Below are 20,434 nucleotides of genomic sequence, written 5' to 3' on the forward strand. Positions count from 1 at the left end.
CGGGGCGGCGCATGCGCGTGGCGGGCGGGCGGCCGGAGGCGGGTGGGTCAAGGTAGCTCTGGGCTACAGGATCCTTGCTGGGGGTTCGGGGAGCGCTTGGACCCCGGCTTCTGAGACGCGTCAGGTACGTCTCCGAGTCCGGCGTCGCCGGCCAGCGCTGCCTGGGTTCACTCGGGGGCCCGAGCTGAGTAGGACGTCCGGGCCTCGCCTGGAGAGAGGCTTCAGGAGGGCCCGGGGAAGGGGGCGGAGGCCGGGCGACCCCGGGCGGTGGCCGCCCTCCTCTGTGTGTCTCCGCGGTTGTGAGTTGGGGCGGTAATTCCTCCCCGTAGGTCGCCGTGAAGGTGATTGCATGAGATCGTGCGTGTTAACGTTTGTTGACAGCTGTTACTTGAGTCCGACAGCCCTGGGGGCCGTGCACCTGCGTATCATGGCTACCTCTGAACTCCTTGGGGGACACGTATACCTTTGAGAATCCGATGAAAGCCAGAGATTCCGCCCTTGTTTTCTTAGAATTAAAGTAAGATAATATATTTTATGGCCTGTTGCAAACGGAAAACCTTTACACAATGATTAGTGATTAGTATCAGTATCTGTGGACTGGGGAGGCTCTACTTACTTGATCCTCTTCCCAGGGTCGTTGTGAGGATCAAGTGCACAGCTTCCTATAAACACTAAAACACTATAACATCTTGTGAGCCAGGTACTATTATTATTCCTCAGTGCAAAGAAAGAAGCCGAAGTCCAAGGGGGATAAATGCTGGAGTCCCACTGTGGGTGAGCCGCAGAGTGATCATTGGAAGCCAGGTGCTCCCCCTTCACTTCCTGTGTGCGGAGCACGCTCGCCCCGGGAGTTTCACTAGAAAGAAGGTTGCCATGGGCCAGGGGGACAGCTTGTACCTCAAGTGCACGCGGATGCCCCAGAATCCCAGGATCTCAGCTGAGCTGTTTGTGGATTATTAGATCTGACTTAAAAGGTAGCTAATCCAGACCCTTCCTCATCTGTAATATATGGATGACAGCTCCCAGCTGTAGTGTTATGAGAATTAGTGCGGTCATGAGTGAGGTGCCCAGTTAAAGCCCGAGAAGTAAAGCAGCTGGGCCAAGGTCTAGCAGGCAACTGAAGGGCAGAGCCAGGCCCCTAAACTTGTTGTGTCCAGCCCATGTGCTCAGGCCCAGTGCAGTTAGCATCAGTGGGGACTTGACTTATTTCTCCTTCTTCAAATGTCTCTAGATTTTAGGCATGCTGGGGGCTGCTTTTTAACTGTGTTTTGTTTATTTTGTTCATAAGTAATACATGAATATATTCTCATTGTAATAATTCATTAAATCTCGAGTATATTTAATATAATTTTGTATTGTACCATATGAAATTGTCACAATTTGACCTTTTTTTAACCTATAAAATGACAATTTCATTCAAGTCAGTCATCTTATTCCCTTTTTCAGGTTTAACCACTATGAACAGTTTGGTGTATCCTTCCAGATCTCTTTCTTTCTGTTCTTTTTTTTTTTCTTTGAGATGGGGTCTTGTTCTGTCACCCAGGCTAGAAAGCAGTGGTGCAATTTCAGCTCACTGCAACCTCCGCCTCCTGGGTTCAAGCAATTATCCTGCCTCAGCCTCCTGAGTAGCTGGGACAACTGGCGCACACCAGCACAACCGACTAATTTTTGTATTTTTAGTAGAAACAGGGTTTCACCATGTTGGCCAGGATAGTCTCGATCTCTTGACCTCGTGATCTGCCCAACTCGGCCTCCTAAAGTGCTGGGATTACAGGCATAAGCCACCGTACCCGGCCTCTTTCTTTTTTTTAATACACACATATATTACTTTATTTTATTTTATTTTATTTTTTTTGAGATGGAGTCTGGCTCTGTTGCCCAGGCTGGAGTGCAGTGGTGTGATCTCGGTTCACTGCAAGCTCTGCCTCCTGGGTTCACGCCATTGTCCTGCCTCAGCCTTCTGAGTAGCTGGGACTACGAATAGATGGGACTACAGGCTCCTGCCACCATGCCAGGCTAATTTTTTGTATTTTTAGTAGAGACGGGGTTTCACTGTGTTAGCCAGAGTGGTCTCAATCTCCTGACCTCGTGATCCGCCCGCCTCGGCCTCCCAAAGTGCTGGGATTACAGGCGTGAGCCACCGCGCCCGGCCTATTCTTTTATTTTCACTTTGTCTTATCATATGGGGGAAATACCATACACGTCATTCTGCAACCTGCTTTCGCAGGTTAAAGCATGTCAGAAGTCTTTCAGGTTAGTTCATATACAGCTATCTCACTGTCTTTAATTGCTATTTACAATTTTATTTTTATTTTTATTTTTTGAGATATAGTCTCACTTTGTTGTCCAGGCTGGAGTGCAGTGGCGCAATTTCTGCTCACTGCAACCTCCGCCTCCTGGGTTCAAGCAATTCTCGTGCCTCAGCCTCCCGAGTAGCTGAGATTACAGGCGCACGCCACCATACTGGGCTAATTTTTGTATTTTTAGTAGAAATGCGGTTTTGCCATGTTGGCCAGGCTGGTCTCGAACTCCTGGCGTCAAGTGATCCGCCTGCCTTGGCCTCCCAAAATGCTGGGATTACAGGTGTGAGCCACTGTACCTGGCCTACAATTGTTTTTTTTTGTTTGTTTGTTTTTTGTTTTTTTGAGACAGAGTCTTGCTCTGTCGCCCAGGCTACAGTGGCACAATCTCAGCTCACTGCAACCTCTGCCTGCTGGATTCAAGCCTCAGCCTTCTGAGTAGCTGGGATTACAGGCGTGTGCCACCACACCTGGCTAATTTTTGTATTTTTTAGTAGAGACAGGGTTTCATCATGTTGGCCAGGCTGGTCTCAAACACCTGACCTTAAGTGATCCACCTGTCTCAGCCTCCCAAAGTGCTGAGATTATAGGCGTGAGCCACCGCACCCGGCTTAGGCCCACAATTTTATTATAAGAATGTGCTGGCCGGGCATGGTGGCTCACACCTGTCATCCCAGCACTTTGGGAGGCCAAGGTGGGCAGATCACAAGGTCAGGAGATCGAGACCATCCTGGCTAACACGGTGAAACCCCATCTCTACTAAAAATACAAAAAATTACCCGGGTGTGGTGGCAGGCGCCTGTAGTCCCAGCTACTTGGGAGGCTGAGGCGGGAGAATGGTGTGAATCCGGGAGGCGGAGCTTGCAGTGAGCCGACATCGCACCACTGCACTCCAGCCTGGGCGACAGAGTAAGACTCTGTCTCAAAAAAAAAAAAAAAAAGAATGTGCCACAAATTATTTGGCTACACCCAAATTGTTTGGATTGTTTCTTATTTTTTACTGTTATCAACAATAGAGAACATTGGGTGTGAGCATGTCCAAGTCTTTCTGGAGTGTAATATTTTAGAAGTAGAGTTGCTGTCCAAAAAGTGTACACATTTACAATTTTGCCAAGTTTTGAGTGCCCTTGAAAGAATTATAGCATCTTCTGATTCCACCAGTAATAACAGTGTCTTTTTCTTCACATCCTCATCAACCATGGGTATTATTCATCTTTTTAATTTTTGCCAATAGGATGAATGAAAATGCATTTTTTTAACTTTTTGTTTTTTGAGATGGAGTGTTGCTCTGTCACCCAGGCTGGAGTGCAGTGGCGTGATCTTGGCTCACTGCAACCTCTGCCTCCCAGGTTCGAGCGATTCTCCTGTCTCAGCACCCCGAGTAGCTGGGATTACAGGCTCATGCCACCGCGCCTGGCTAATTTTTGTATTTTTAGTAGAGACGGGGTTTCACTGTGTTGGCCAGGCTGGTCCTGAACTCCTGACCTCAAGTGATCCACCTGCCTCGGCCTCCCAAAGTGCTGGGATTACAGGCATGAGCCACCACACCGGGCCGAAAATGCATCTTTTAATGATGTGCCTCACATGTTACTAATACAAGGATAAGTATATACATGTGTATATAGACACACACACACCATATGTATGTACACGTATACCATATATGTGTGTGTACAGGTACATACACACGCAGACACATATACACCTTCAGCCAACTGATCATGGCTATGCACCTTGGGAAAATTGGGAAACTTCCCCAAACCCTAGCATTTTCATCTTTATTTATTTATTTATTTATTTTTGAGACGGAGTTTCACTCTTGTTGCCCAGGCTGGAGCGCAATGACACGATCTCGGCTCACTGCAACCTCCACCTCCTGGGTTCAAGCGATTCTACTGCCTCAGTCTCCAGAACTTTATTAATGGATATTCCTCCTATTTTATTCTTGTTCTGTCCTTTACATAAGATTATAGACATAAGATTAATGCTTTCCCCTCTTCTAACCTCTTTCTCTTCTCCAGCAGAAACAGTGCCAGGGCCTTACAGTGTGTTTTGGATGGTGACACAGCATCAACCCCCCTCTGCATCTTGGTCCCCACTCCGTCCCCTCCACTACCAAGCTGGAAGCACTCTGGTTTGTCCAAGTTCTAAAGTGCTATGCCCAGGCCCAAATGCCATCCCCTAAGCTGCTGGTCTATGATTGTTTTTATTTTTATGATTTTATTTTATTTTATTTTATTTTTGAGACAGAGTCTCATTCTGTCACCCAGGCTGGAGCGCAGTGGCGTGATCTCGGCTCACCGCAACCTCCACCTCCCGGGTTCAAGCCTTTCTCGTGCCTCAGCCTCCCAGGCAGTTGGGATTACAGGTGAGCACCACCACTCCCGGCTAATTTTTGTACATTTTTAGTAGAGACAGGGTTTCACCATGTTGGCCAGACTGGTCTCGAACTTCTGACCTCAGGTGATCCACCTGCCTTGGCCTCCCAAAGTGCTGGGATTACAGGCGTGAGCCACTATATGATTGTTTTTAATTCAAACACATAACTACCAGGAAAGCTGTCATGAGCACATAACCCCAAATACCTTCATTTATTTATAAATTATATATACTATACTTATGTATTGTATGTTTTACATACATTCCAAAGAAGCTTCTTAACTTTTATCATTAATTTTAGTGAGATCAATTTCTCCCTTAATGAAAACAGCCTGGAAGTTTTTTTTCCTGTTCTCATTGGATACATACCTTGCTGATTGTGATGGATTCATACTTTGAATTCTCTTTTAATGATAATGGATATAAAACCTTGTTTCAAATAGTCTTGAAAAGATACCAACCCCTCCTCCTGCCTTTTTTGGCCCATTTCTTGTCAGATCCAATTAACCCGTTACTGCTTTTATTTCATAATGTAGTGAAGGAAGACCTTACGCCCAGGAGGAGCAGTGAGAGGTCGGCTGTTTTCTTTTTGCTCACTTGTGCCGTCATTGTTGTTCTCTTCAGTCTATGTCTTCTTAGAAGGATTCTTTGTAAGCTGTGTGTGTGCTATAAATTAAAATTGAATAATATAGGCCAGGCGTGGTGGCTCAGGCCTGTAATCCCAGCACTCTGAGAGGCCAAGTTGGGCCAGTCGCTTGAGCTCAGGAGTTCGTGACCAGCCTGGGCAACATGGCGAAACCCCGTCTCTACAAAAGACACAAAAATTAGCTGGGCCTAGTGGTGCGTGCCTGTGATCTCAGCTACTTGGGAAGCTGAGGTGGGAGAATCGCTTGAACCTGGGAGGTCGAGGCTGCAGTGAGCCAAGATCATGCCACTGCACTCTAGCCTGGGCAACAGAATGAGACTCTGTCTCAAAAAATAAATAAATAAATAAATAAAATAAAAAATTGGGTGATATATGGGGAAAAAAGAACACTAACCCCTGTTTTACATCATATACAAATATTAATTCAAGATGAATTATAGTCACAAATGTGAAATGTAAACAATAATATTAGCAGAAGTTAACAGAAAATATCATCATGACCTTGGGGTAGGCAATTTTTTTTGGAGGGCGGGGGACAGGATCTCACTCTGTCACCCAAGCTGGAGTGCAGTGTCATAATCTCAGCTCACTGCAACCTCTGGCTCCTGGGCGCAAGCAATCCTCCCACCTCTGCCTCCTGAATAGCTGGGACCACAGGCGTACACCACCATGCCCAGCTAATTTTTTGTATCTTTGGTAGAGACAGGGTTTTGTTTGCCATGTTGCCCAGGATGGTCTTGAACTCCTGGACTCAAGTTATTTGCCTGCCTCTGCCTCCCAAAGTGCTAGGATTTATAGGCATGAGGCACCATACCCAGCCTGGGGTAGGCAAACATTTTAAAAATACAATACAAGCACTAATCCTTAAGAAATAATAATAAATTGGGCTGGGTGCAGTGGCTTATGCCTGTAATCCCAGCACTTTGGGAGGTCAGGAATTCAAGACCAGCCTGGCCAACATGGCGAAACACCATCTCTACTAAAAGTACAAACATTAGTTGGGTGTGGTGGCAGGCGCCTGTAATCCCTGCTACTCAGGAGGCTGAGGCAGGAGAATTGCTTGAACCCAGGAGGCAGAGGTTGCAGTCAGCTGAGATCACATCACTGCCCTCCAGCCTGGGTGACAGAGTAAGACTTGATCTCAAAATAAATAAATAAATAAATAAATAAATAATTGGATTTCATTATAATTAAGAACTTCTGGCTGGGAGCTGTGGCTCACACCTGTAATCTCAGCACTTTGGGAGGCCGAGGCAGGTCGATCACGAGGTCAAGAGATTGAGACCATCCTGGCCAACATGGTGAAACCCCGTCTCTACTAAAAATACACAAATTAGCTGGATGTGGTGGTGCGTGCCTATAGTCCTAGCTACCTGGGAGGCTGAAGCAGGAGAATCGCTTGAACCCGGGAGGCGGAGGTTGCATTAAGAAAGCAAAATGAGGCCGGACACGGTGGCCCACACCTGTAATCCCAGCACTTTGGGAGGCTGAGGTGGGTGGATCACCTGAGGTTGGGAGTTCGAGACCAGCCTGACCAACATAGAGAAACCCTGTCTCTACTAAAAATACAAAAATTAGCCGGGCGTGGTGGCGCATGCCTGTAATCTCAGCTACTTGGGAAGCTGAGGCAGGAGAATCACTTGAACCCGGGAGGTGGAGGTTGCGGTGTGCCGAGATGGCGCCATTGCACTTCAGCCTGGGCAACAAGAGCGAAACTCTGTCTCCAAAAAAAAAAAAAGGAAAAAAAAAAGAAAGCAAAAAGAGGTCGGGTGCAGTGGCTCATGACTGTAATTCCAGCACTTTAGGAGGCGGAGGCGGGTGGATCACTTGAGGTCAGGAGTTCGAGACCAGCCTGGCCAACATGGCAAAACCCCATCTCTACTAAAAACACAAAGATTAGCTGGGTTTAGTGGCAGGCGTGTGTAATCCCAGCTACTCAGGAGGTTGAGACAGGAGAATCTCTTGAACCTGGGAGGCAGAGGTTGCAGTGAGCCAAGATAGCACCACTGCACTCCAGCCTGGGTGACAGAGCGAGACTCTGTTTCAAAAAAAAAAAAAAGAAGGAGAAAGCAAAAAGAAAAAAGTGGGAGAAGATATTTTCAGTACTGTACATATATACAGTAGTGAAACTTGTATCCAGCGTATATAAATACCCTTACAAACCCTTACAAAATGAACATGATAGACAGCTCAATTTTAAAAAATGGCAAAAGAGGGCTGGGCGCGGTGGCTCATGCCTATAATCCTAGCACTTTGGGAGGCTGTGGCGGGCAGATTGCTTGAGGTCAGGAGTTCGAGACAAGCCTGGCCAGCATAGCGAAACCCTGTCTCTATTAAAAATACAAAAATTAGCTGGGCATGGTGGTGTGTTCCTGTAATCCCAGTTACTCGGGAGGCTGAGGCAGGAGAATCACTTGAACCTGGGAGGCAGAGGTTGCAGTGAGCTGAGATTGTGCCACTGCACTCCAGCCCGATGACAGAGGGAGACTCCATCTCAAAAAAAAAAAAAAAAAAAAGGCAAAATACATGAATAAGCACGCCACAAAAAAATCCATATATGTCCAAGGAGTATGTTAAATGATGCTCAACTTAATTAGTTATTTGGGAAAAGCAAATTAAACAATGCAACACCATTACATACCTGCCAGAATGGAAAAGATGAAAAAGAAAGTGCCAGATATTGACAAGGATCTCTTGCAAACTACAGATAGGAGTCTAAATTGGTACAATGACTTTGGAAAACCATTTGGCAGAATCTGTTAAAGCTAAATATATGAATGCTCTGTGACTCTATAGTTATACCCCTAAGTATGGAACCAGAAAGTTGTACATATGCATGTAGATATACATGCTCAGGTCTTATGTTCTTAGCAGTAGTTTTTTTTCTTTTCTTTTTTTTTTTTTTTTTTCTTGAGACAGGGTCTTGCTCTGTTGCCCAGACTGGAGTGTGCAGTGGTGATCATAGCTCACTGCAGCCTCAAACTCCTGGGCTGAAGCAATCCTTCCACCTCAGCCTCCTGAGTAGCTGGGACTACAAGGGTACACTACCACGCCTGGCTGATTTTTCAATTTTTTGTAGAGATGAGGTCTCATTATATTGCCTAGGCTGGTCTTGAACTCCTGGCATCAAGTGATCCTCCTGTCTTGGCCTCCCAAAGTGCTAGGATTACTGGCATAAGCCACCATGCCTGGCCTAGCAGCACTATTTTTGACGGTCAAAAACTGGAAACAGGCCGGGCGTGGTGGTTCACACCTGTAATTCCAGCATTTTGGGAGGCTGAGGCAGGCAGATCACTTGAGCCCAAGAGTTCAAGACCAGACTAGGCAACATGACGAAACTCCCATCTCTATTAAAAATGCAGAAAATTAGCCAGCATGGTGGTGCGTGCCTATAGTCCCAGCTACCCATGACACTGAGATGGGAGGATCACCTGAGCCTGGGAGGTTGAGGCTACAGTGAACAGAGATGGCACCACTGCACTCCAACCTGGGGGACCAGAACAAGACCCTGTCTCAAGAAACACAAAACAAAACTGCAAACAGCTCAAATGTCCATCTTCTGTAGACAAGTAAATTTTGCTGTGTTTATACAATAGAATATTATCCAGCAATGCAAATGAACAAACTATAACTACACACAGCTGCATGGATAAATGTCAGAAACATGACGTTGAGTGTGAGAAGCCAGATGCAAACGAGGACTCACTGTGCAATTCTGTGCATGTACAGTGGCCAGGTGAGGCTTATGGAGTGCTGAAATGCTCTGTATCCCAATCTGGAGGGTGGTTTTAAAAAAATGTTTTGAGCCAGTGCGTTGGTTCACACCTGTAATTCCAGCACTTTGGGAGGCCAAGGTGGGCAGATCACTTGAGGTCAGGAGTTCGAGACCAGCCTGGCCAACATGGTAAAACCCTGTCTCTACTAAAAATACAAAAATTAGCTGGGCGTGGTGGCACACACCTGTAATCCCAGCTATTTACAAGGCTGAGGCACAGAGCAGGGCTCTGTCTCAAAAAAAAATCGTAAATAAAAAATAAAATTTAAAAAATATTTGATTTTAATTTTTTTAGAGATGGGGGTCTCACTGTGTCACTCAGGCTGGTCTTGAACTCTTGGGCTCAAGCAATCCTCTCACCTTGGCCTCCCAAAGTGCTGGGATTTCAGGTATAAACCACCACGCCTGGCCCTGGAGGGTGGTTATACTTGTGTAGTAAAAACTCATGAAACCTTACACTTATGATTTGTGGTAGACTTTTCTGTTTTAATGTTATATATATATATATATATATATATTTTTTTTTTTTTTTTCTTTTTTAACCTTTTTTTGGTAGAGATGGGTCCTGCTAAGTTGCCCAGGCTGGTCTTGAACTCCTGTGCTCAAGTAATCCTCCCGCCCTGGCCTCCCAAAGTGCTAGGATTACAGGTGTGAGCCACTGCTCCCAGCCTAAATAAAAAGTTTGCTTCTCCCCTCCTTTTCTCCCCCAAAACCAGGGTGTTATCAGGAAATCTACTTAACTAGGCCTAGGTGAATTGCAATAGGTTGCATTATGCTAAAAGCAAATGTACAGGATGGAGGGGTGTTGTTGTCAGCTCCGCCATGTCGTGGACCTGCCCCCTTTTCAGGACACCTCACGTCACCTTCCATAACAGAACAGGTAACGTAACATATAAGGTGCACTGTTGACAAGTGACACTGGTGACAAGTGAGGAGCACTGTTATCAATCTGGAAAGGAAATATAAGCATAGCTTTACTTATTTATTTATTTATTTTATTTTTTAATTTATTTTTGAGACAGAGTCTTGCTCTGTCACCCAGGCTGGAGTGCAGTGGCGCAATCTCGGCTCACTGCAATCTCTGCCTCCTGGGTTCAAGCAATTTTCCTGCCTCAGCCTCCCAACTAGCTGGGATTACAGGCACCCACCACTATGCCTAGCTAATTTTTTGTATTTTTAGTAGAGACAGGGTTTCACCACGTTGGCCAGGCTGGTCTCAAACTCCTGACCTCTTGATTCGCCCGCCTCGGCCTCCCAAAGTGCTGGGATTACAGATATGAGCCACCGTGCCCAGCCATTTATTTATTTATTTATTTTTTTTAGAGACAGGGTAATGCTCTTTGACTCAGGCTGGAGTGCAGTGGCATGATCATAGCTCACTGGAGGCTCAGACTCATAGGTTCAAGTGATCCTCCCACCTAAGCCTACTGAATAGCTGAGACTACAGGCACGCACCACCATGCCTGGCTAATTTTTGTATTTTTTGTAGAGACAGGGTTTTGCCATGTTGGCCAGGCTGGTCTTAAACTCCTGGGCTCAAGTGATCTGCCTACCTCAGCCTCCTGAGTCACTGAGACTGTAGTTGTGTGCCACCATGCCAGGCTTTTTTTTTTTGAGACATGGCCTCTCACTCTGTAGCCTAGACTGAAGAGCAGCAGTGGGCCACAGCTCACTGCAGCCTCAACCTCCCTGGGCTCCAGCGACCCCCCAGCCTCAGCTTCCCAAGTAGTTGGGACTACAGGCATGCGCCACTGTGTGCCACCCAAAAATCTTAGCATACCGCGTAGCACAAAGGGAGCGTTCAGCACATGGGAGCTATTACCACGCGTCTTAATCCATTTTGTGCTGCCGTTACAGATTACCACAGACTGGGTAATTTATAAAGAAAAGAAGTTTATTTGGCTCACAGTTCTGGAGACTGGGAAGTCCAAGAGCATGGTGCAAGTATCTGGTGAGGGTCATCCTGTGTGAGGCAGAAGGCTCACATGGTGAGCAAGTGCATGAGACAGACAGCATGGCAGCAGAACTCATCCTTTTGCCAGGAGCCCACGCCAGAGAAAACTAACCTACTCCATGACAATGGCATTAATCCATTCATGAGAGCAGAGCTCACATGGCCCAGTCACCCCTTATACTGTTAAACAATGGCAATTCAATTTCAACATGAGTTTTGGTGGGGACATTCAAACCATAGCACCAGGATCATTAGTAGCCACATGATAAAATGTATGTCTTCAAGATTTGGAGACAATGGCATAAGGTCAGTGATCCAGCTGCTTGTACCCCTGACTTTTTCTGACCCTAGGAGAAGGGAGCACTGGCTTTGCTTTCATCAGGCCAAAGATGCCTTTCTTTGGGAATACGTTCAGTCCGAAGAAGACACCTCCTCGGAAGTCGGCCTCTCTCTCCAACCTGCATTCTGTGAGTGTCAGTACTGGGGTCGGCCGGGTGTGCAGCATGAGTTGAGTGCTGAGCGTGTCTCTGAATGGAAAGTGTGGTCCTCCAGAGGCATCGGTGCAGGAGGGCATCCTTTCCGTCCATATCATTGCTATTGCGGAAAACATTTTTGAACTCTTGTTTGGGAATGATCGTCAGAGCTTGTTTATCCAAGAACCTAAGAAGACGATCTCATTATGATATTTGACCCCAAATATCCAAATTTTTTTTTTCTTTTTTGAGATGGAGTCTCGCTCCCGTCCCACAGGCTAGGGTGCAGTGGCGCGATCTCGACTCACTGCAACCTCCACCTCCCGGGTTCAAGCGATTCTCCTTCCTCAGCCTCCTGAGTAGCTGGGATTACAACTGCCCGCCACCATGCCCGGCTAATTTTTGTACTTTTAGTAGAGACAGGGTTTCACCATGTTGGCCAGGCTGGTCTCGAACTGCTGACCTCAGGTGATCCACCGCCTTGGCCTCCCCAAGTGCTAGGATTACAGGTGTGAGCCACTGTGCCCAGCCAGTATTATCCAATTTGACTTCTACTTTATTCTGTGACCTTTTCCTACAGAGCTGGCTATTCAGACTGGCCATGTCTTCACAGAAGGCGAGTGGGGTTGAACAACAAGGCTGTGGGGGCTGAGCATTCACTCCAGGTTTCAGGTTTTAAGAGTCTGTTGTCTCCTGTTCCCAGTGAAAATCATGGTGGGGGCAGCCCCACTGTGGCCAGAGCTGGGCATTCTGTGGAGCAGGCCAGACAGAGGCTTAGGATCTCAGTTTCTGGTGCCCCCAGGCCTGAGGCTCCCTTTCCTCTCTGCCATGTGTGAGAGATGCAGATACACCTGGCGGTCCCTCTAGGACATCCTCTGTCCTAACCCCACACAGCGTAAGAGCAGCAGTGTGCTTACATGACGTCTGTCTCTGACCGTGACTTGAAGTCGGTCCTCCCCTACATTGTTTTCCACATGCTGACAGGTACTTGTAAGCCTTGGTACTTTTAAGGCCTCCACAGCGCTCCGTATGGTCACTGGTGGATTTTATTAGTTCCCCGTTATTATAGGATAACGACCCAGATCTTGGGAGCAGCACAAATGACCCTTGGTGGCCTCACTCCAGCTCTCCTTCCTGCCCTTGCCCTCTGCACACCCTGTGCTGCAGCCGCCCAAGCCCCGTGTGAACCTCCTCTGCGCATGCTACTCCTTCTGCCTAGAATGTTTAATTCTAGAATCTAGAATAGATTAATTAAAGAGCTATTGATTGATACCTTTCTATGTGCCAGGCACTCTCCTAAGCACTGGGCATGCAGAAGTGGATGAAGGAGGGGAGAGAAAAACATCAAATCCCTGCTTTCATGGGGCAGATACTTTAACGGAAGGCTACAGAAAATAAGCAAATTTATATCAGATGGTGATATGTGCCAGACAGCAAAACAAAGCATAGGCCTGGGATGGGGTGTGGCTGAGCACTGGGGACTGAGCTGTCATTTTCAACAGGGTGGTCAGGAAGGCCTAACTGAGAAAGGGACATTTGAGCACTTACCTGAAGGTCTCCCTGTGTTGAGCCGCTATTGAGGGCAGAGCTGGTCATACCCATCCCTGGATACCCAGTACCGAGTCCTGAATCGGGGTGGGTGCTCAGTGAGTTGTAGAAATGAATATCTAGGCCAGGCGCAGTGGCTCACGCCTGTAATCCCAGCACTTTAGGAGGCTGAGGTGGGCACATCACTTGAGGTCAGGAGTTTGAGACCAGCCTGGCCAATGTGGCAAAACTCTGACTCTACTTTAAAAAATACAAAAATTAGGCTGGGCACGGTGGCCCACGTCTATAATCCCAGCACTTTGGGAGGCCGAGGTGGGCGGATCACAAGGTCAGGAGTTCGAGACCAGCCTGGCCAATATGGTGAAACCCTGTCTCTACTAAAAAATACAAAAATTATCCAGGCGTGGTGGCGTGCGCCTGTAGTTCCAGCTACTCGGGAAGCTGAGGCAGGAGAATTGCTTGAACCTGGGAGGCAGAGGTTGCAGTGAGCCAAGATTGTGCCACTGTACTCCAGCCCGGGCGAAAGAGTGAGACTCCGTCTCAAAAAAAACCCCAAAAATTAGCCGGGTATGGTGGTGCATGCCTGTAGTCCCAGCTATTCAGAGGCCGAGATGGGAGGATCACTTGAACCCGGGAGGCGGAGGCTGCAGTGAACTGAGATCGCACCACTGTACTCCAGCCTTGGTGAAAGAGCGAAACTCCGTCTCAAAAAAAAAAGAAAAGAAAAGAATAGAATATGTAAATTGTACTGTCGCACGTTAAGAAGCAACTCCTCTTCCTCTTAATTGTTAGAATTTTATGTCTTTTCCACAACATATGTAGCTCCATATTAAGCAAATGATAACTTGGGGGACTATTACATTTAAAAGGGATTTTTCACTTGATTAACAGTTTATAGTAGGATTGCTTAAACTATTAAGTGTCAAGTAGGTATAAAATAATTCAATTTATTAATTTCAGTATATATAGCTTTTCTGGAAAACATCTAATGTATAAAACAGTGTATTTTTTATCTCACAATTAAACTTTTGCTGTACATCATTTGATTTTATGGCTTTAAAAAAATCATTAAAGGTGCCGGGTAATGATTAGAGAAATGAGTTGTTGGGGTCATATTGTTGGCGGAAGAGGAGCTGGGATGAAGGCGTGTTCCGGGCCTGCTGAAGTTGTCACATAGCATCTCGCCCACAGTTGGATCGATCAACCCGGGAGGTGGAGCTGGGCTTGGAATACGGATCCCCGACTATGAACCTGGCAGGGCAAAGCCTGAAGTTTGAAAATGGCCAGTGGATAGCAGGTGAGCTGCACTTCCTGCCATTTTGTCAAACAAGATTGTAGGAGGAAATCCCCCTTTAACTGGTTCTGTCCTTCCTCCAGAGACAGGGGTTAGTGGCGGTGTGGACCGGAGGGAGGTTCAGCGCCTTCGCAGGCGGAACCAGCAGTTGGAGGAAGAGAACAATCTCTTGCGGCTGAAAGTGGACATCCTGTTAGACATGGTGAGGCAGGTGATGGGGAAGAGAGGCCTACCTTCTCCTTTTGGGGAGGCTCCACCTCGAGTCACTTAATCCAACAGATATCTCCTCAATGCCAGTTTGGCCAGGTATGTTGCTTTGCATCCAAAGCCACACTCAAGAAACAAGACACAGTTCCTGCCCTCACAGTGTAGAGGCAGGTGGACCGACCGTAAGCATAATTACATAAGGACCCAGTTGGAGTCTGCACAGGATCTGCACAGCACACGAGGGAGAAGTTATTTCTGTCAAGTCGGGAGAGCTTCCCAGAGGAAGGGATATCTGAGCTGAATGTGGAAGGATAATGGCAGGAATGGAGGTTAGATGAAGGCATTCCAGGAAGAGGGGTAGAGCCGGCTCATGGCTTGGAAGTGTCTCATACCAAGTAGGCATTAATCAGTGCCCAGCACAGACCAGCTGAGGGGCTCACACTGCATTAGTGTTGGTTTCTTGTGGCTGTTAAAAATCCAGCAACCCACTGGGCCTAGAGGAGCCTGTGAAGGTTCAGAGGCAGGAGAGCATACACCGTAGTGGTTAAGAGCACACACTCCAGAGCAAAATGGCCTGGGTTCCTCACCCAGCTCTGCTACTGACTAACTGCTCTGTAACTTAATTGCTTCAGCAATAAATGGCATAATAGCTAATTGTGGTGGTGCACCCCTGTAGTCCCAGCTACTTGGGAGGCTAAGACAGGAGGATGGCTTAACCTCAGGAGTTTGAGAGCAGCCTTGGCTGCAAAGTAAGACCCCCTTTTTTTTTTTTTTTTTTTTTTTTTTTTTTTTAAAGGACTAGGCTGGGCATGATGGCTCATGCCTGTAATCTTAGCATTTTGGGAGGCCAAGGTGGACGGGTCACAAGGTCAGGAGTTCGAGACCAGCCTGACCAACATGGTGAAACCTTGTCTCTAGTAAAAATACAAAAATTAGCCGGGTGTGATGGCACGCGCCTATAATCCCAGCTACTCAGGAGGCTGAGGCAGGAGAATTGCTTGAACCCGGGAGGTGGAGGTTGCAGTGGGCTGAGATCGCGCCACTGTACTCTAGCCTGGGCAACAGAGTGAGACCCCATCTTGGAAAAAAAAAAAAGACTGACATTTTAGGCTGGATGTTTTTTTATTTTTATTTTTATTTATTTATTTATTTTAGACAGAGTCTCGCTCTGTAGCCTGGGCTGGAGTACAGTGGCATGATCTCCACCCACTGCCCCACTGCAGCCTCTGCCTCCCGGATTCAAGTGATTCTCCTGCATCAGCCTCCTGATTAGCACCCGCCACCATGCTTGGCTAATTTTTGCATTTTTAGTAGAGATGGGGTTTCACCATGTTGGCCAGGCTGGTCTCCAACGCCTGACCTCAAGTGATCTCCCTGTCTTGGCCTCCCAAAGTGCTGAGATTACAGGCATGAGCCACCACGCCCGGCCTGGATTTTTTTTTTAAAAATGAGCATAATCGTAGTATCTACCTTATAGTGAGTTAGTACAAGAAAAGCACCCAGCCTGGCCGACAGAGCGAGACCGTGTCTCAGAAAACAAACAAACCAAAAAACAAAAACAAAAAAACCCTAAGGAGGAAAGTGGCATTCTATTTCCAGCATTTTTTCCCCTCATCCCCATTATGGGAGCTACAGCTTAGAATCAATTTCAACTCTAATCCCTTAGCCTTACAATCACCAGTATCTGCCTTTGACGTCCTCTGAGACCTGCTCTCCTTCGTGCAGGGAGTGCCATGCCCTCGTGGGTGACAGCGTGCTGACAGAGTGGACTGTGAATATTCTTCAAGTACTTGTGGTCCTGGGTCATCAGGGGTTGCATTCTACCCAGTTACAGAGGGTTTCCCATCGTGGAGGCCAGCAGCATCAGAGAAGTGGCAGGGGGCCTTTCCTCCATGTGTAGGGCCGGCCTTGCTAACCCGAAACATTTCCTAGAAATGTGCTGCTTCCTAACAGCCGCTGCTTCACTTTCAGCTTTCAGAGTCCACTGCCGAATCCCACTTAATGGAGAAGGAACTGGATGAACTGAGGATCAGCCGGAAGAGAAAATGAAGACCCCAGAGACATTTATTGGGGAGTAGGATGTGGCTGAGTGCTTTTTTTTTTTGGCCAGACTAGCGGATTCAGTCCTGGAAGAGAGTATCATATAATGGGACCCACAGGCACTGGCACCCTTGGGTTGGCAATAGAAGGTGACATGGAATGGAGAAAACCAAGATTCCAGATGGGGATAGTAACTAGAAGGTGCTTCAGATGCACTGCCTGCGGGTGCCAGTCTGAAAACCAGACCGCACAGAGGCCTGGGGCTGCTGATGAGCTTTTTGGTGCTCTCCACACACAAGCTCGCAAACACACATGTCCCAGAATAGCTTTGTTGGGTTGTGTTGGGTTGTGTTGGGAGAAGCGGCTGGAGTTCATTCTCTCACCCCCTTACGTTGGTGTTTGGCGTGTGACAGCAGTTCTACAGAGCTCTGTGTTGGGGTCATGGATGAGCGGCTCTCTTGGCTCTTAAAGGCAGGCCTCTCTCTTCTTGCCTTTAAAGAATCCTCCTTCCTCACACCTGGCCTCCTCTGGCTTCAGCTTCTCAGCAGCAAGCACCAGCCTTCCACAACAACACTATATTTTTATGCTACTTTCCTGTTTGCACTACTACTTTTTTATTAAACGATGTTAAATAATCTCTCTGTGACCAAAGTGACTAAAAAGAGAACCATGAGTTTCTCAAGAAGTAAATGGAGCTGGCCAGGCATGGTGGCTCACACCTGTAATCCCAGCACTTTGGGAGGCTGAGGTGGGCAGATCACCTGAGGTCAGGAGTTCAAGACCAGCTTGGCCAATAGAGTGAAACCTTGTCTCTATTAAAAATACAAAAATTAGCCAGGCGTGGTGGTGGGCACCTGTAGTCCCAGCTACTTGAGAGGCTGAGACAGGAGAATCACTTGAACCCAGGAGGCAGAAGTTGCAGTGAGCCGAGATCATACCATTGTACTCCAGCCTGGGCGACAAGAGCGAGACTCCGTCTCCAAAAAAAAAAGAATTAAATGGAGCCTGGCCAGGTGTGGTGGCACACACCTGTAATCCTAGCACTAGCACTTTGGGAGGCTGAGGCGGGCTGATTGCTTTAGCTCAGGAGTTCAAGACCAGCCTGGCAATAGCGAAACAAAATAGAAAAAAAAAAAAAAAAAAAATTAGCTGGGCATGGTGGTGCACACCTGTAGTCCCAGTCTCTCAGGAGGCTGAGATGGGAGGATCACTGAGCCCAGGGAGGTTGAGGCTGCAGTGAGCTGTGATTGCTCCACTGCACCCCAGTCTGGGTGACAGAGTAAGACCCTGTCTCAAAAAAAAAAAAAAAAAAAAAAAAAAAAGTAACTGGAGCCTGGAGTCTAAGCCTCTGTTGTTCCATCAAAAGACAGAATTGGCCAGGTGTGGTGGTTCACGCCTGTAATCCCAGCACTTTGGGAGGCTGAGGCGGGTGGATCGTCTGAGGTCAGGAGTTTGAGACCAGCCTGGCCAACATGGCAAAACCCCATCTCTACTAAAAATACAAAAGAAAATTAGCTGGGTGTGGTGACACATGCCTGTAGTCCCAGCTACTTGGGAGGCTGAGGCAGGAGAATCGCTTGAACCCGGGAGGCGGCCACTGCACTCCAGCCTTGGCGACAGAGCAAGACTCTGTCTCAAAAAAAAAAAAAAAAAAAAAGGTTTAGTGTGTGGGGAACTGTCACCCTTGTAGGAGAGCATTCCAGCTTTCCTGGGCATTGGCAGAGGCTGATGCCAAACAGAAACAGTCTCTCTGCTCAAAATTCGCCTGCCCTCCTGCTTCATGGTGTTGGGACTGGCCGGGACCTGGCAGGAACCTAATGGTTGGTGTGAGAATTTGTGCCTTAGGCAGTATGAGCTGGACTTTTCTGGCAAGAGGAGGGAATCCAGCTCCTGAAATCAAGCGGGAAGGAACTGAGGGGGTGGGGGTGGGGGCATGGTGCCCAGGGCTTTAGACTAGGGACAGGCTACCATGGTTAGCCACTTCTGAATGCCCGGTACATGCCTGGCACCAGGCTCCCTTTGCTCTCACTGTCTCATTTCCCCTTCAGCTCAGCCCTGTGTAGCAGGGGCTATCGGCACATCCATCTGCAGAGAAGGAAACTCTGGAAGGTTCAGACACTGATCTAGGATCACACAGTAGAAGTGCTGGAGCTTGATTCACACAGCCCGCTATGAAAGAGAGGAGCTGGGGGCGGCCTCAAAGGGAGCTGCTGTCTGCAGTCCATCCTTACGGCCAGCAAAGCACTCTACGCGGGGGATGGATCGAAGGGCAGATTTGTAGCTCCAACCCATAACCTGACTTTCTGATACAGGAGAGAATGTTTAATACAGAAGAAATTGGAAGAGGATCCACATATACGCAAGGTGTAAATCTTCAGGTGCAGATAATAGGAACAGTGGAGTTTGCTTATGCCTCGGCTGGTATCACTGGGGACCCTTTATTAGTATTCCTGATGCTGGACACCTCCCGATGCTGGACACCTCATTTGCATGACACTCTTTCAAGTTTGTTATCCCCATCACCATTTTTTAGATGAGGAAACCAACCCAGCACGGTGACACAGTGGAAGGGGTGGGGACAGGACTGAAGCCTTGGGCATCATGTGGGCATATTTCGTTGTCACAATGGTGTGGATCCCCCCATGACCAGCACCATTAGGACCTTTGGGGGTTGCAGCCAGGAACCCTAAACATCCTGTGGTAGGAGGGGCAGTTCTGCAGTGAAGAAGGAATTTCTTTTGAGTGAGCGGGGAAGCAAAAGCCATTGTTATGAGCAGATAAATGCTATGATCCAACTGCGCTTTTAAAAGGCGCTGGGCGTGGTGGCCCATATCTGTAATCCCAGCACTGTGGGAAGCTGAGGTGGGTAGATTGCTTGAGCTTAAGAGTTTGAGACCATCCTGGGCAAAATGGTGAAACTCCATCTCTACCAAAAATACAAAAAGATTAACTGGGTGTGGTGGTGTACACCTGTGGTCCCAGTTACTCAGGAGGCAGCGGTGGGAGGATTGCTTGAGTCCAAGAAGCAGAGGTTGCAGTGAGGTGAGATCGTGCCATTGCACTCCAGCCTGCTGACAGAGTCAGACGCCGTATCAATCAATCAATCAATAAAAATAAAAGGATCCTTCTGGTGGCTTTGTGGTGAGAACAGACTGAAGGAGGCCAGGCCCATCCCAGGGAGGCCGCAGTAATGAGGTGAGGTGGTCTGATTCTGGATAACACTTGAAGGTAGAGCCTCCCAGTGATGGCTGGGAATCAAGGACAGTCCCATGAATGAAAGTCTTTAGGAGAAAAGGAAAAAACAATCACCCATATATCGCCACACTAACCCTGTTTCCTTCAGCGAGGTGTTTTGTTTTGTTTTTCTTGAGACATTATATATTTTCAAATCTAAATAGAGCCAGATATATCCTTCAGGTTCTGGCTAAAATTCTTCATCCTCAAAGACTTTATTGGCCAGGCACAGTGGCTCATGCCTGTAATCCCAGCATTTCAGGAGGTCAAGGAAGGAGGATTGGGCTGAGCCCAGGAGTTCGAGACCAGCCAGGGCAACATATTGAGACACCATCTCTACAAAAAAAAAATTTAAGTTAGCCAGGCGTGGTGACACACACTTGTAGTCCCAGCTACTTTGGAGGCCGAGGTGAGAGGATCCCTTAACCTGGGAGATGGAGGCTGCAGTAAGCCAAGATTGCACCACTGTATCCTCCAGCCTGTGTGACAGGGCAAGACACTGTCTCTTTAAAAAAAATTTAAAAAGGGCCTGGCGCGGTGCCTCATGCCTCTAATCCCAGCACTTTGGGAGGCTGAGGCGGGCG

General features: G+C 47.6%; 1 protein-coding gene across 7 annotated transcripts; it reads left to right on the forward strand.

Annotated features, from left to right (window-relative positions):
• The first annotated feature begins 7 nt into the window (after nucleotides 1-7).
• CBY1 (chibby 1, beta catenin antagonist) lies at nucleotides 8-17,253 on the forward strand. 7 transcript variants are annotated; one of them, XM_063603307.1, is made up of 7 exons: nucleotides 17-124; nucleotides 8,922-9,061; nucleotides 10,958-11,051; nucleotides 11,406-11,521; nucleotides 14,267-14,372; nucleotides 14,453-14,571; nucleotides 16,548-17,253. In XM_063603307.1, the coding sequence occupies exons 2-7, from the start codon at nucleotides 8,990-8,992 to the stop codon at nucleotides 16,623-16,625; spliced, it is 585 nt and encodes a 194-aa protein (XP_063459377.1). In that variant the 5' UTR covers nucleotides 17-124; nucleotides 8,922-8,989; the 3' UTR covers nucleotides 16,626-17,253. The 7 variants fall into 7 exon arrangements, with proteins under 7 accessions (XP_003821649.1, XP_003821650.1, XP_063459377.1 ...); XM_055105721.2 differs by lacking the exons at nucleotides 8,922-9,061; nucleotides 10,958-11,051 and adding exons at nucleotides 4,322-4,434; nucleotides 4,571-4,668 and having other exon boundaries at nucleotides 23-124; XM_055105722.2 differs by lacking the exons at nucleotides 8,922-9,061; nucleotides 10,958-11,051 and adding exons at nucleotides 4,325-4,434; nucleotides 4,571-4,668 and having other exon boundaries at nucleotides 52-124.
• Nucleotides 17,254-20,434: the final 3,181 nt, after the last annotated feature.

The sequence above is a fragment of the Pan paniscus genome, chromosome 23 (assembly GCF_029289425.2).
Source record: "Pan paniscus chromosome 23, NHGRI_mPanPan1-v2.0_pri, whole genome shotgun sequence".
Classification (NCBI taxonomy): domain Eukaryota; kingdom Metazoa; phylum Chordata; class Mammalia; order Primates; family Hominidae; genus Pan; species Pan paniscus.